General features: G+C 42.1%; 1 protein-coding gene across 2 annotated transcripts in view; it reads left to right on the forward strand.

Annotated features, from left to right (window-relative positions):
* Positions 1–2340: 2340 nt before the first annotated feature.
* CRYBG1 (crystallin beta-gamma domain containing 1) overlaps positions 2341–17390 on the forward strand; it is a 90662-nt gene continuing 75612 nt past the window's right edge. For both annotated transcript variants that reach the window (XR_014524715.1, XM_083497619.1), the window contains exon 1: positions 2341–3034. Coding sequence is in view for 1 of the 2 variants with exons in the window: in XM_083497619.1 (XP_083353745.1) it covers positions 2460–3034 (575 nt within the window). In the remaining variant the exon portion in view is untranslated. The remainder of the gene's footprint in view (positions 3035–17390) is intronic.

Consider the following 17390-nt stretch of genomic DNA (forward strand, 5'->3'; position numbering starts at 1 on the left):
AGGATCAAGCCATAGTGTACATAGTGTAATTGAGTTTACTCAATTAAAATTATGACAATTTCCTCTTGATTATAATAAATTTACCATTCTCTTCTCATGGTTGGCCCCAGTCTTCATCAGCTCCTCTTTTGAGCACTTGTAAACTTTGTTTCCATAATTGTCTACTGGAACTAACTATTTTTTTCTGCTTATATATTTCAGTTCCTACAACTGACAGAGTGCACAGCAGGTCTATTAATACACCATGTCTACAGTTCACAGAGGAATTAAACCAGATTACTTGGGTTAAGACCAAACAGGGTGTTTTCACAGGTGTTGCTTAAACTTGTTTTTTTGACATCTTTTAATGCCATTGTAAAGCCCACATAGGATTTCTGTTCTACATTCTGCCCTACATTAGCAAGATTCGCATATGTCATAAACAATGAAAAGAAAATTCCAAGGTGCATTTTTGTTTCATGCACAACTAAGGGTTGTGTTCCTACTTGCATTGCTCTCCAACACTGCCTACTCACCAAACCCCATAACCCCCTCCTCTCTCCCTTTACACTTTGCCACCCCCACCCCATTTACACTCCCCACGGCTGCAGTTGTGAACATAAATCAGGCTTCCTTTCCTCTCTTTGCATGGCAAGAGAGAGCAAAGGAGAGAAATAAGTTTATCTCCCCCCCCCAAAAAAAACCCACCACCTAATGCTTTTTAGGACAGCAGCACCATCTTAATCCTGTTGAAGTCTCTAAGAAGAGGAAGAAGAAGAGAAGAAGAGTTTGGATTTGATATCTCGCCTTTCACTCCCTTTAAGGAGTCTCAAAGCGGCTAACATTCTCCTTTCCCTTCCTCCCCCACAACAAACACTCTGTGAGGGGAGTGGGGCTGAGAGACTTCAAAGAAGTGTGACTGGCCCAAGGTCACCCAGCAGCTGCATGTGGAGGAGCGGAGACGCGAACCCGGTTCCCCAGATTACGAGACTACCGCTCTTAACCACTACACCACACTGGCTCTCGAGAAAATAAAGAAAATATTATGGAAAACTGATTAAGAAAATTGGCTTTTTATCAGTTATGATTAGACAGATTCTGGCATAACTGGTCTGAGGGTTGTGCTGCTAAAAGAAACTCTTACTCATCTGCAATACAAATATAAAGCCTTTTCTAGTAACAAGATGCTAGTTTGCATTTTTTGTTCTGATGTTTACAGCAATGCAGACTGAGGGAAAGTGGTAGAAGTTGCTCCACTTGAGTCATGTGAAACCATGCTGAATAAAGCATTCCTGTATTAGAGAGAACAACTCTGGACTGATGGTTAAGCAGGCATAACACTCCATTATTAACTTGTGTGGTAAAATTCTGGTGGTAGTTGTTAATTCTACACTATGATAACAGATCACCCTCAGATAAAAAGTGACCTGGTCAGATAAAGAGTGATATATGTATTATTTAAAGAGAGAAAGATAATCTTTATTTAATGTCTTGGTTGATGATAATTCTAGCATGACACTGGACTTACTAATTGCCTAAGCATCTGTAAGGCACATCCTGCAAAACTCTGCTGTCATCTGATATGTCCACCGTCAGCAGGCAATAACTGAAGAACAGTTATTGTTCAAGCTAGCCTGCAGAAGTAAGCAAATGGTTACTTCTGAAGGCTAGCTTGAACAATATCTTTTCCTATTCCTTAACTCTAATAATTTGAATATATTCAAACGTCAGAATCAGACCATACTGTCTGTATGTGTGTCAGTAGACAGTCTAATTACTCGGAAATATCACTGAGTTTGTTATAAGAATTTTACTTATATCAACTTCAATGGGGCTTATATACCCAGGGAAAGTGGGTATAGAATTGCAAACTTAATGATACAAGAGGTGGGTAATTTCTGAGTCGAGCAATCTGCCCTCTTCTCTTATTGTGATCCAAAATAACACTGAGCTTTTAAGTAAGATTTTGGGGAAATCCTAACACACAAAAAACTTGCAGTCGTGAAGACAATTATAAGGGAATCTCCAGAGTCTGTAGGAAACAGTAGCTGGTGTTCTCCAGGTGCGTTCCGAGCTCTGTTTGCAACCCTTGCACAAGGAATCCGGGTCTGTGGGTAATCTCGGCCTCATCAGGAAAAACAAATGATAATGGCTTATAATTTGCACCCTCGGCGCGGATAAAGTCAGCCTCTCCCTTCCTGCGCAACAGAGCCCCGGCTAATGCGCTTCTTCCTTTGCGGAGCGAGATAACGATCGTCGGGCTTTGAGACGAAGGAATGCGAGGAAACTCCTCCATGAAGAGGAGGAGGAGGCGGCAGCAGTAGGAGCAGCAGCAGCACGGGGCAAATTAAGTAAGTAGAGTGCAGAGCAGAGCATGGAATCTCCGGGGAGCCCGGCCGTTTTCGAACGCTCAGCCGCGCCGAGGAGGCGGGGCCGGGCGTGGGCGGGGCTTGTCTTGTCTTGGCTGAGCTGCCGCTGCCATGGCTGGTGCTGCCTTTAGGAGGCGCTTCGCCTTTCTCGCCAACCTCAACTGCATGGCTCGGCGCAACCAGGGCGCGCGCACAGGCGGAGCACCTTCTCATTTACCTGGCCAGCCTCTGGAGCCAAAGGCGGTTGTTGCTGCTGCCGCCGCCGCCTCACAAGTGCCTCCGCCTGCCCGGGACCGGATCCCGTCGAGGACGCGAGCGGCGCCCAGCATGGAGAAAGGGGGCTTCAAGAAGCTCGGCAGGCTCTTCCACAAGAGCGAGTCCGAGGACTCGGAGCCGGACAGCGGCAGAGACGCGTCGTTCCCGTCGCCCTGCCCTTCCCCGTCCCTGAGTCAGGGGCGGCGGGAGCATCTCCACAGCCACGACGCCGCCGCCGCCGCCGCCGCCGCCTCCGGAGAGCGCAAGAAACGCTCGGCTTTCGGGAACTGGCGCCTCAAGAAGAAGCGCAAGGACCGCCCGGCGGCGCTGCCGGAGGAAGGGAGCCAAGGAGGGGCGAGCGAGCCCCCGTCTCCCTCGCTCTCCCACTTGTCCTACTTCACCACCTGGGAGCCCACGACCCCCACCAAAAGGTAACGCCGCCCCTCTCCCTGTCAGGGCGCGCCCATAGCCACCTGCCTCCCCCCAACGGTCACCTCGCGGCCGTTGGCTTCTCTCTCCCCGCCCCGCCCCTCCGGAACATTCTGAGGGGACTCGGGGGAACGAGCTGCGCTATAGGGGCATCAGTGTTTTTCGGGTCCCGCGTGGCTCAGGGGCTCCTCTGACTGCGCCCCTCTTTGTTTGAGGGGGTTGTGTGTGTTTTGTGGAAGTCGTATAGAGTGGCTGGGGCAACTCTATACGGGGCGGAATAACAACAACAATAATAGACGTCACGTATAATTGTAGAGTAGGAAGGGACCCCCAAGGGTCGTCTAGTCCAACCCCAAAACCTCTCCCCTCCGCCAGGCAGGTGCCCCCAGAGTGGCAGTGCGCTCCCATTGGACAGGTGTGTGGTAGGGCTAGATGCCCCGTCTCCTCCCGTCGCTGCCCCCCCCCCCGGCCAAAGAGAAGCGAAACCGACGAGCAGCGTGAGGGCGCCCCCCCCCCCCCCGCCAACCTCCTTAAAGGCACAGCGCTCTTTTCTGGGGTTGTTGATAATGCGGACCCAGCTGTCGTTGCCTCTGGCGTTCGCAGCAGTTGGGAGTTGGAACCTTGGCTTCGCCTTGATTCGCCCTGCACAACGTCTCCCTCCTGCAGCCCTTTCTTCGCGCGCTGTCTCCCCCACTCCGCCCTGGCTTTTAACCCAGGCTGCCATGGTCTCTGCTTTTAAATATTGTTCCTTTGATGAAAAGGAAGTTGTTTTGTAGGCTGCCAAACTTTATCTCTCCCGCGCGCTCCACCCCACCCCCATTTTTCAGCATTAGAAATATAGTAATTATAATAATAATTTATTATTTATACCCCGCCCATCTGGCTGGGCTTCCCCAGCCACTCTGGGCGGCTTCCAAAAAAAATATTAAAATACTGTAATACATATAGTAAAATCTGTTCGGATGCTTAAATGTAAAGCTGCTGCAGGGGGCACTAAAACAGACCTGGACAGCTCGTATTAGTCACCTGGAGAAAGGTGTTTTTGGTTTTTTAAGATCAAACCTGTTCGCATTTAAGGAGGCTTCCCCTTGATTTCCTTTCCACTTCTTCATTGTAGGAATGCTACATTACTTGAATTTTAGCTGGTTATTCGTGGGAAGGGAAAGTGTGACATCTGAATTTGCTTTTACTAGTTGCAAGGATTTGTATTTTTATCTTGGTGCCTTTAACCTAAGATGGAATGAGCTTAAAACCATTTAAACGTATCCATTTCTTGGTTGTCCTTTGCTTGCTCAATGTAAGAAATTGCATTGGTGGATTAGAATGGGGGGGGGCGGGACCTCTGACCCCAAAATATTGATGGACTTCAATTCTCTACAGCCCCAGCCAGCATTGCCAATGGTTGGAGATTATAGGAATCCAGCAGCATCTGGAAAGCCACAGGTTCTACACCCTTATATTAGACAAAGTTCTACCTAGCCTCGCACTGTGTTTCCAACAGGGTCATCCAGATGTCCCTGAGAATCTTAAAAGCGCGGCATGATGGAGGTGGCTCCCTCTTGTTGATCGTATCCAGAATCTGGCACTTAGGGAGATATATTTCTTCTAAATAGAAATATGAATATGAAGTTTTTGTTTATCAGCAATGGCAAATAGAAAATAATTGGCTGTCCTCCCATGACTTTTTGGGAGCTGTGTAAAACCGTGGCCAACTCTGCATTTTGCAGAGATTAACCCAAATAGGTTAATTATGCATTGCATGAAGTACTTCTTTATTGTTGGTACTGAACAATAGTGCCATTGCTTGCCAACTGAGATTGTAGCATCATTGTTACTTTTTAATTTATACAGTAACAGGTACATACATGATCTCATGTTCTATGCTAGCATCCTGGGTGAATAGAACTTTTGTTTATGATAAATGTTTATCACTTTTTCAAGTTAATGTGACAAATAAAATAAATTTTAAAACAAGTAAACATTTTAAATGTTCAGGAAACACTGAATAAAAAAGATATTGGTAGCTAAGGCTGCAGTCCCCTATGTACATTTGGTTATTAAGGCTGCAATCCAGTTCACAGGGGGGTTGGTTGCAGCCTAAGTATCTGTGAACTCAGGAAAACTTAACACTGAGTTCAGATTTGACTACATTGTTATTTTAGTTTATTTATATAGTTCCATTGGTTTTACCAGCAAGATGAAAATTGAATATCTGTGTGTGGAAGATTTTCTCTGAGGACGTTCAATGCATGACCCTTTATAACAAATAATCTGGTGATACAGACAACACTCTCATAAAAAAGCAATCTTTATTGTCTACCCTGCTTTATTTTGGGTGATTTTTTTTTTACATAGTAAAGCTCCTTTTGTGTGTCATCTTATCTTGTGTTAAGCATGTACTAAATGTAAAGAATTTAGATAAATTGTGCAAACAAGCATGAAGGGCTAAGAATCAAGGAATTTCACACACAAAACAAAGTTTCAGTCCCAAAGGGTCATATTTGTCTGTGAAAAATAACTGAAGGATAATAGTCCATTATAACTGTGTTCCTTATACCTGACCTATTAGTCAAAATCCGTGCAAACTTGTAAATTTATATTCTTATTAATATGTATTGCTTAGTAATCATTTTCATAGAAACAGTTAAGTTTTTATTAACATATTTTATGTGTACATCATATATTTTCTTAACAAACATAAAACATTTTATGCCCGAAGTAAAATTCCTGAGTAAAAATTCAAATTACAATCAAAATTCTGTTAAGTTTTTATTTACCTTTGAGATTAAAAAGAATTCTTGCTGTCTCCATCACTGAACCATCACTTTGTGTTCATTCTGATTTAAATCCCACTCACTCCACTGAAAGTTTGAAGTAACTATGCACAGGACATAGGAGCATCTTGTGGCACTGTGAAGAGTAACACATTTATCATGGCATTAACTTTCATACACTATAGAGTCCAAGTGGAGAGAGACTAGTCCATGAAATTTTATGCTGTAAATAAATATGTCAGGCTTTTGTAGTGCCACAAAATTCTCCTTTTTTGTGGCAACACATTAACATGGCTATCCCTCTGGAAAATAAGACAACGACCCAGTTACATGCATGCAGTTGACACACAACCATGATCATTGCGGTGTCCCAAAAGTGGTCAGAAAAGGGAGCAGAATGGAGGTTGTAATGGAGTGGAGTGGGCTGGGCCAGAACGGGCTTATGCATGCTCTGCCATTACTGTATATGCAATGATCTGGAATGCAACCCCTGGGCAAATCAGGGGTTACCTGTATTGCAGCTGTTCTAGAATTCTGTAAACTGCCTTTTAGTGGAGTGGATCTCACAGAGCATATTTTTTTGCTGGTCTGTCAGTTTAGATCCAACGAATTCTGTGGGCTGGTTTTAACTTTTAACCTTTAAAGCCATACATTGTCAGGGTTCTTGAGTTGGCTTGAGAAGGGGTCAGTGAAAGCAGGACATTCTCAGACTCTGCAAGCTTCTGTCTGTCTGAGGCTGAGATGGAAGCTTCATGTAAACTGTAATGGTACAATGTTTGTCCGGTGCATTTATATCAGGGCTGGCCAAGACATTTTGGCACCTGAGACAAACCACAAAATGGCACCACACACCCCATTAGGGAGGAAGGAAGTGAGTGAAGCTCTACATCAGAAACAAGGGGAGAATAAAGATCTACGTGTGATGCTTTCCTTGGAGGATGGGTCTGCTGCTCCTGTCACCTCACCTTGCCTCAAGGGTGGGCTGGCCCTGATTTTTATATTTAGTATTTTTATGACTGAATATTTTGTGACTTGGTGACAATTAGATTTTTGAATAATGCCTCATGTATTCTGCACAAAAGTTTTTGTTACTGCATAAGCAGGTTTCTTCTTATTGCCTAGGTCAGTGATGGCGAACCTTTTAGAGCCCGAGTTCCCAAACTGCAACTCAAAACCCACTTATTTATCGCAAAGTGACAACACAGAAATTTAACCTGAATACTGAGGTTTTAGTTTAGAAAAATCAACTCATACATTAACATATTTTGTCTTAAAAGAAAAACAGAATAACAGAGCTTTCAGTGATACAAACGACTTTTTATTGAAAGGTAAAAGTTTGCATTATCCTTGTTTAGGAAATCATGAAAAAGGGAATTACTCCCAAACATGGCTGTTTTGATAATTTCCCTTCAAGAAGCTCTTTGAAGCAGAAGCAGAATGGTCATATGCCATGGATGCTGTAGTTGAGTTCCCTGTATTGCATGGGGTTTTACTTAGATGACCCTCGGGTTCCCTTCCAACTCACCACAACCCCATGAAAAAAACAGTCTCCTTTGCCCTCTGCTGTGTGTCCCCAGCAGGGAGGATCTTGCACCCATGGCGATGGGAGAGAGTTCAGCTTGAAAGTTTGCTTCCTGGCCTGACCTGACCAAGCAGGTGAAAAGGAAAATGCTGAAGTGAAGCCCAGAGACGTGCAGCAGTTCAGCGCGTCACAGCCTGGAAGGGAAGTGGCCCATCACAAAGTTGGAAGGGCAGTGCGTGCATTGAGTAGAGCCGCACATGCGCAAGTAGCTGGTTTGCTGCCCGCGGGCTGCAGCTCAAACATGAATCTTCCATTCCGTTGTCTTAAAGCGCCTCGGTGCAGAATTGCCAGTAAGCCTGGCGGCATTTTGCTCTCTCCCGCACAAATGGGCTTTAGAAGTGCAGCCCGGCAGGCTAGCCATCGAATCATAGGATTGTGAGGAGTTGGAAGGGGCGAACGGCTCATGTGCTCACAGAGAGGGCTCTGAGTGCCCCCTCTGGAACACGTGCCATAGGTTCGCCACTGCTGGGCTAGGTGATCAGGTAGCCAGTATAATGTAAAGTCGGTTTCAGTGTAAGAACAATGTTCTTTGCTCTTACTTGCTCTCATTTTGAATGGGCAAACCCTTTTGGCACTATTCATGCATTTCCTGAGATTCCAAAAGACTTGCAAAAGGTTTCTTTAAAAAGCCACTCCACAATTTTAGCTCTGGCCTAATCAGTATACTGTATGTAGATTTCAATGAGAAAAGTCAACCTAAAGTGTAAATATTGATTCTTGAATGTAATGTCAACTGAGTTTGTTGCATTCTCATTTATAATTTATAATATGAATAATAAGTTTATTCAAATGAACAGGAACTTTGGAATGTAAATAGAAATATCAGCAAATATTTGAAGAAAGTGTGTGTGTGTGTGTGTGTGTGTGTGTGTTGTATGGTTAGTCTTCCCTCCTTGTTTTTAAAAAGAAACTTTGTACTCAAAGAAGCTCATTCCATAAACCATGAAGTAAGCATTTGTTATGACAGCTCACACACAGGTTAGTAAGAGCTTTACTCTTTGGAATAGACCGTCAAATAACATTGAAAATGAAATAAGAACACCTGAGCATTTATATGGCTAATTCCAAGTCTTCAAAGTGTATTAGTAAACCAATATGGTACCCATAATTGCAAACTGAGTGGGGATTTTGGCTAAAAGATAGTAGCTTACCTAAGTCCACCAATTAAACTTATGGATGAGGAGAGTTCTGAATTGGAAGCTTTCTTGTTTGTGGCTCAAGCTGCAGCACAATCCTTTACTTACCGGTATCTATTCAGATGCAAGCCTCATTGATTCCAATAGGGCTTTTCCCCAGGTAAGTCCATATAGGACTGCAGGCTTTGCTATTATGCAACAGTCTGTGTTGAATGAGAGGGGCTGGGGAGTGTGTGTGTGTGTGTGTGTGTGTGTGTGTGTGTGTAGTGTGCCACTTACTAAACAGCAAAGGTTATAACTCATGCTACTTTTTATTTTTCAAATCACTGTAATGATCTGGTAAATTAGATTTAAGATGCTTATTGAAGCTATTTGTTCCCAGCTTCTAATTATGGTGCTAAATCTGAGGATGGTCCAACATTTTATCTGTACAATTTTAAAGGAGCAGAGTTGTAGCCCAACTATTATGTCTGCCTCTGTTTAAGTTTGTAGGGCTTCTAAAATGCATAATACATCTTTTGACTTTATGTAGCCCCTTACAGAAGCTGCAAAGCTGTAAGACAGGCTTCCTCAAACTCGGCCCTCCAGATGTTTTTGGCCTACAACACCCATGATCCCTAGCTAGCAGAACCAGTGGTCAGGGATGATGGGAATTGTAGTCTCAAAACATCTGGAGGACCGAGTTTGAGGAAGCCTGCTGTAAGGGAATAAAAACCTAACAATGCATGAATATTACAGTAAAAAATTAACATAAAACATTTCCAATTCTAATGTCCTTTTCCTCAATGCATGATGACCACCTGGCTGATTCTTCAATGATTTCATTTGGTATTTTTAGGGTGCAATCCTGTTTGGGGGTTTTTAACATTAGTTAACATAAATCTCATTACGTTTAATGGAACACAGTTGCATCCCTAGTATCTTCCTGCCCCCCCCCCCTTTAAGCTTGTGCCACCAAGGCTTCATCTGGGCACTGAAAAACTCTTGTAACAAGACAAGCATTTGACCATAGAAAGAAAAGGCAAACATGCTGGTTTGGCATGGAGACAAAAGGTGTAGTAAAAAGATGTAAATGAATAAAGAAACATAATTGACCTAGACATGAAGAAATGCTACAAGATCAGCGGGAGACACCAAATTAACTCATGATTTATCTGTACTAATATTTCTTTTGCTCATTTTCATGGTGCTGTGCTATACTTTCAGTACTAGAAGTGTGGGAACAGTGTCTCAGGGCATATGCAAGATGTAATATTTTGATGACTGAATAATTGAAGCTTACTGAGGGTTGGCGTGTCCTCTTATTTTTTTTGGCAAGTTTTATGAAAACAGAACATTTGTAACATAACATTCCTACCCCGCCCATGGGGCTTTGCAGAGCAGTGAGGCTACTGCCACATCTGCAGCCCATAGTGATAATGGTAGAAGATAGGTAGTGGTCTAGGTTGATCCTTACCCGGGCTCAGGCTACCAGCAGTTGAGTCCATATTGGGCCAATGCCATCGCCCCAAAACAGGGAGACCAGCTCAAAATCCAACAGATCTCAGACCAGCTCAGCCCCATCTCCTCCCTGCTTTGTTTCTTTCCACTGGGTTCTACTGGTGGAAATACCACCTGCGGGCCTCTTGCCTCAATGTTTGGGAGCTGGTTGTTCAGCTGGGACATGGCCATTAAATCCAAACTCCCTGGTGTAAAAGGGATTAGAGTTGCCATGCTAATCATTATGTTCTGGATTTATTTATTTATTTGAATTTACAGTACAGTACAGTACATGTAACAGTGCTATCAGTGTGGCATTTCAGATAAAGCACAGCTTCCCAATGTGCATGAAATCATTCTGGCACCTTTGTCCTGATTTCTACCAAACACATGCAGAATTGTTTTACCAGAATCAAAGATTGCCCCCCTTCCATCTCCAAAAGAGGACCTAAGGGGGCAGGGAAATGCTCCTAAGCATAATCCAATACAGTGGTACCTCAGGTTACATACGCTTCAGGTTACATGTGCTTCAAGTTACAACTCCACTAACCCAGAAATAGTGCTTCAGGTTAAGAACTTTGCTTTAGGATGAGAACAGAAATCGTGCTCCGGCGGCGTGGCGGCAGCAGGAGGCCCCATTAGCTTCAGGTTAAGAACAATTTCAGGTTAAGAATGGACCTCCAGAACGAATTAAGTACTTAACCCAAGGTACCACTGTTGTTTGAAATTCAACCGCAGCAGCAGCAACATTTTCTATAAAGTGAGTGCTCTCTTTTCAGTCCTCTCGGGCACTAATAAAAACTCCTTGAGCATCTGTGCAATACACACACACACACACACACCCCTCTGATACATATTTTTTGAGATTGGTTTGCAACTTTACTGTAATTTTATTGTGTTTTTGAGGATAGAGATGTGGTGCTTTGGTCTAAACCAGTGAGCTTCTTGGGCTTGCCGATCAGAAGGTCGGCGGTTCGAATCCCCATGACAGGGTGAGCTCCCGTTGCTCGGTCCCTGCTCCTGCCAACCTAGCAGTTCGAAAGCATGCCGAAAAGTGCAAGTAGATAAATAGGTACCGCTCTGGCAGGAAGGTAAATGGCGTTTCCGTGCGCTGCTTTGGTTTCGCCAGAAGCGGTTTTGTCATGCTGGCTACATGACCCGGAAAAACTGTCTGTAGACAAGCGCTGGCTCCCTCGGCCTGTAAAGCGAGATGAGCACTGCAACCCCAGAGTCGTCTGCGACTGGACTTAACTGTCAGGCGTCCTTTACCTTTTTTATGCTGAAATATGAGCTACTAGAGCTCAGTCCTGGAGTTAATTTGAATACTGTATTTTGACAAGATACAAGAGAGTAGGGTATCATTAATAAACATGGTGTTTTTATGAATTTATAACAGCTGCCACTGGTTCAGGAAATCTAGATTATTTGTATATGCAGGGTGGGATTCAACTAATTAGTCCGGTCAGCAGAAGAGTTGCTCAAGGACTTCCACTTGCACAATGGGACTTCTCTCCCCAACCCACCCCTTGCACTTCTCCAATTTTCTTGGGTGTGGTTGGGAGAACCCTGGAAACAGTGCATGGGGGAAACGGGGGGGTATTGTTCTTGGGTATCTTTTTAGTTAACAGCAATATTTTTGATCAAGCATAATTGTCCTTGAATTTATTTACTATTTCACTGTTGTCTTGTAACAAAATATAGGACTAAGCTGAAGTTAGGTCTTCTAAGGTATCATTCAACAGCATCTTACACAAAACACATTTTAAAAGAATGTCAATGGCAAGCTAGGACAAGTCCTTATTATTGCAGTAAAATAGTAATTACTATGAATTAATGAAATGTGGAATGTACCCTTTCATGAAATGTTGGAGGACTACTCTACCCATAAAAAATAAAAAGTAATCTTTCAGAACATAAGGATTATATAGATAAAATATAGCAAATATGTGTTGCAATCAATGTTTCTGCAACACTTATGACTAGAAGATAATTGCCCTTGATATTTCATGATAAAATTCTATTCCTGTTATAATTCTTGCTTGTTAAATAAGTAGTGCTACAAATAGCTACATGATCCCACTTTTGAGATAATTGCTTACATAATAAATTATTCTTAGAAGAAATATTCCTTAAGGTCTATGGATACATTAACACTACATTCACTATTTTGGTATAGTGGATGATTTTAGTTTTTTTCATTAACATATATTGGTTGCATGTAACAAAGGTGTTATGTGGGAGCTGGCAGCCTGTGTGAGATATGTATGGGATACTGGGCTCAAATGGATTAAGCAAGGTGCTTTTTCTTGGAATGGGTCACTGGAGTTGTGGGGTTTATATCCCATGGATTGCTATTCTGAGAAGATCTGGGCATTGTATGGGCACTAGACATGTAATTAATGTATGGAATTCACTACAAAATGTTGTGATGGTCATAATCTTAGATGGTTTTGAAAATAATTAGGTTTGGAGTATAGGTTATCAAATAAATGGAATTTCAGGGTACAGAGATAGCAAGCCTTTGAGTGCTTGATGCCTGCAGTAAATCAAATGTATAACCTTCCTGCTCCTGAACTTTCCACAGTTGGCTGCTGCTGTTAAAAAACAAAATCTTGGACTAGTTGGACCATGATTTGATTCAGCAGGCTTCCTCTTAAATCCGTAAAGATAGTCTTGAAGGCATAAGGCTTGTTAAAATATCAGACTGGATACATATCAGTGTTAAGACATATGTGGGCCCACAGATCCGATTTTTCTAGTGCTTTTCACTTGAACGCCACCTCAGTCTTTCCCATCCACGCTAGTGGGCTGTGAGTGGTGGGATATATTTGTATTATGTATTGTTGTCCTCTCCCCTCAATCAGTACATCCCTATCCACTCTGAGTTCCAGAAACTTGAGGTTCATTGTGGACATGTGTGCAGGTATTTGTTTACCTATGCATGTGCCCATTTTAAATTATTTTTGAAATGTTTTTTGATAAAACACTTGAACAAAACAGTGCTTTGATATGTGTGTGTGTGTGTGTGTGTGTGTGTGTGTGTAATATAATATAATATATAATAGGTATGTGTGTATTATGAGTGTACCCAGTGGAGCCCACTGAAGAGCACCTCACCATCAGGAGTAGGGTGTGTGTGGTAATAGATGACACCCAGCAAAATGCCACCAACATGTTAGGAAACAAGCAGCTGCACAATGTACATCCATCATTGAGTAACATGCAATTTTATGTTGGATTTTAAAAATCTGTGTATGAGGTACGGTATGTGTAGGCAACCACTTTGATAAAGACAACATTATGTGAACTCAAAACATGCACAAATGGGATGCATGAAATCTGCTTTAAACTGTACACTGCCTCACAAGCCAAAGGGGAGTCAAGCAGGATTTGCAATGGCCAGATAATAAAGTGTTTGTGATTCTTTGCTATTCCCCAGTACTTTCAGAATAATTTGCTTAATAATTTATACAAGCTGTACAATTAGGTATTGTGCAGATTTTGGGGTGCATGGTATATTATTATTTGTTTTTAAAATGGCACTTAATGTATGTATTTTGGGGCACATCTGATTTCATATTGGAGTTTCTTGGTTTTCTGGTGAAATCAATTCTTGGAATTGATTAGCTTATGACCTTCTCTCCCATGCAGCTAGGGCTTTATCACATTGTATACTAAAACAATGAGAACAATATTGCAAGAGAAAGTTTAAAATATGTCATATGTATATTGCTTATACTCTCTGTGTGGCAAAGTTGTTGCCTGCACGCTATGGTTCCTAATATATTGTTTACTTTTCACATTTAGCAATACTTCATCTCACACCTTGCAATAGTATCATTGTCATGCTGCATGTTTCAACTGGTTGACAAGCAAATGCAATCACGTAGTGTAAAATCTTATGTAGTGTATGTGTATGTGTGTGTGCATGCAAATTGTAATAAGGCACAAGAAATCAAGTGATTATCTGATAGAAAATATATTGACTATTCATTGTGGAAAACCTGTTGATATTGGCACATCAGATGTCAAAGAAATAAACAACTACCTGACTTTTAGAAGACATCTGAAGGCTGCCCTGTTTAGGGAAGTTTTTAATGTATTTTTAATCTCTTGTTGGAAGCCGCCCAGAGTGGCTGAGGAAAGCCAGCCAGATGGGCGGGGTATAAGTAATAAATTGTTGTTGTTAAGTTATATTCGTTTGATAAGCCATGACATTCCTTTATTACAGCTCTTTGCTAAATTCTTTCATTGAGATCAGAGGCACCAGTCAGGAGGATTCATGATGGAATGAAGCACCCTTACCTTCCTCCAAACATACATGTTTCAAGTGACACACAAACACCTAAAAGTACAAAAAAAATCAATCCCTTTTGAGTTTCACTGATTTCACTAAAAGAGTTATGCGACAGTATAGGGGAGGCTCATCTGTGGACCTTCAGAAGTTGCTAGACTACAGCTCCCATTATCCCTGGCCCATTGGTCATGCTGCCTGGGGCTGCTTGGAGTTGGACTCTAACAGCATCCAGAGGGCCATAGGTTAGCCCAGTGTTTCTCAAACTTAGATATCCAGCTGTTGTTGGACTACGACTCCCATCAACCCTAGCTAGCAGAATCAGTGGTGAGTTGTAGTCCAATGGGAGTTGTAGTCCAATGACAGATGGAGACCAAAGTTTGGGAAACACTGGGTTAGCCACTATTGTGGGGAGATCATTTCCATTCTTGTATTTCAGAGCAATTAAATTCTGCATTTGTGAGAGAAGATGATGATGATAATCTGATTTCTATGTGAGTACCAATAAATGTGATCATTCTCTTAGACTGCTGCACAAGAGCTTTCTTAGAGATCACAGTACCGAGGTGAGGATGCTACTTACCACTCCTTTTTCTCATGATCCTATTAGAATGGACTTCAGAAGGGATTTCTCAAGTTGATGAAATTTCAGAGGCACAATCCAACTGCCAGATCCAGCAACTTTCAGCTTGCTGTAGTTCACTGCCATGTTTTTCTGTTCTTGTGGCTTAGAGGGTTTTTTAAAAAAGGAAGGAGTTTGGTGATTTTAACTCATCCTGGGAGACAGTTTCTCACCCACCCCCCACCAGAAGAAGCCATGCCCAAATCTTTCTTGTGATGTATGAGTGCTCCATTAAAATAATAGTGGGATAACACTTCTAAGCCTTCTAAAACATCTGTCTATAAAGACGCCATGGTACCCAGATGTTGAGTTCTACTCAGTACCTAAATGATGAGTATTCTAGTTCATCTCATCCTTCTCATAAACTCAGACTATATAGTGCACTAGGATGATGGTGCATATGGTGTGTGTGTGTGTTTTACAGTGAATGTATGTCACTGAAGGGAAAAGATTCAGTTTTAGAAACCTTGCCAATGTAGAAAAAACAATGGTGTTGCCAAGCCACTTGCCACCTGACAAGTCTGTTCCTGTGAACTCAGCTGTTTAGTTCCTCCTCAAAAGGCCCGACTGAAACTACAGAAGCACACATACACTTTGCATAAATCATTCAACATCTCTCCCAGGCAAGCCCACGTGTGCTCAGTTTTAGAAAAGCACAATTTAAACCTCCAAATCATTTCCTTGTTTTCATTTAAGGAAAATACAGTATAGCTAATGATGTTTAGCAGAAGGAGTTTAAATAATTATTTATAAATTAAGAGAAAACCATGTATGTAAATAATTATTTTGTATTCAAAGCATGAAGTTTATATACCTCACTGAAAATAAATATTGGCACTGCAGCATCCTCACTGCTTGAAATATGGGAGAAGGAAGAGGATTTTATAGCAGGCATAGGCAAACTCGGCCCTCAAGATGTTTTGGGATTACAACTCCCATCATCCCTGACCACTGGTCATGTTAGCTAGGGATGATGGGAGTTGTAGTCCCAAAACATCTGGAGGGCAAAGTTTGCATATATCTGTTTTAAAGGGTTGTATCCAAAGCAGCATGAACAGAGTTCGAGACATATACTGCAATGGGAATTCCTTAACTTCCCTTTTCCTGACCTGTACCCCACCTCCCTAAAAATTGTTTTGAAAGATTCCCTAATCTGCTGGTGCAGATTCTGAGGGTGCATGAGCAGCTGCAGGAGAAAAGAGAGGAGGTTGTAGGCATGTTGCACAATCAGAAGCTGGCTGTGTAATCCAAACAGCAGCGCTGAATGCAACCTATAGAGTTGGGAGGGTACCTGAAGTCATCTAGTCCAACTCCCTGCTGCTACAGGACATTCCTGCTACAATACCCCTGGTATGTGGCCACTAGCTCTCTCCTTTAAAACTGTGACTATCTTTGTCTGGCACCAGTTCACACATGCCAACATATTATGACAACTTCAACAGTATACGTGTTTTCACCTGGCAAGCCTATGCGAACCATGTCATGCCAATGGTTTCTCACCAGACCACTGCTTGTGTATTAAGTGGTCACCATATTTGAATATATGAACATACCTTGGACCTACCATACACAACATAGCCTTTCTAGAGTTTAAAAAGTCATTATTCATAACAGAGTTCATTGCACTATCTGGGGGCGACATATGCTAATTTCAGATAAAAAACATTGGTAATTTAATGCTTGGAAAATGCAGTATCTCAATGAGAGAGAAGAAAAGAGAAGTGGGTATACAATATGTGTATTCCACCAAATTAGGGTGAAAAGTTTTTCTTTTCCTGAAAGATGCAAATGAACCAAATTGTTTTGCTTTCTAAAGTATTTGGTCTATTTCCTTTTGCATCTATTTCTACTTTTGTTTTTTCATTTTCATGCATCTGCCTCTACTACCTTGGAAAGGTTCGACTGCCTACTTAAGAGCCATGAAGCCATACCATGTGGAAACAGTTCAAACCAAAAAATGGATTGTGGAGATCCATTCTAGGCCTTACTGACAAGCTAAACATGAACAAAAAGTAACAAATTATCAGATAGTATCTACCAAAATAGAACTCAAGTGTGAAACTGCTAACAAAAATAAAGAACATGTCCCTAAGAATGGTTTCTATATCTGAGGGCTGGAGAGTGCGCAATGTAATTCCAATTTTTAAAAAAGGATATAGGGGACATGAGGAAAATTACAGGACAGTTAGTTCTGGATAAATTGTAGAACATGGCTAAGCATAGTGGAGGAATTCTTTGTCACCCTAATTTGATCATTCTGTCAGTGTAAGGAGTTCTGCTTGTCAAATGGAATGATACCGCTCTTCTCCCTTTACATGCTGTTCTGGTTTAATATCATAAAAACAAGTTAATGCACCAGACTTTAAAAGTCCAACTGAAAAAAGGTGGGTTTTCACCTGGCATCTAAAAGAATCTAAGGTTGTGGTGAGACACGCTTCAGTGCGGAGGTGACAAAGTCCCTTACCAAAGGC

The sequence above is a fragment of the Podarcis liolepis genome (genome assembly GCF_965112155.1).
Source record: "Podarcis liolepis genome assembly, chromosome: 3".
In the NCBI taxonomy this organism is placed as follows: Eukaryota; Metazoa; Chordata; class Lepidosauria; order Squamata; family Lacertidae; genus Podarcis; species Podarcis liolepis.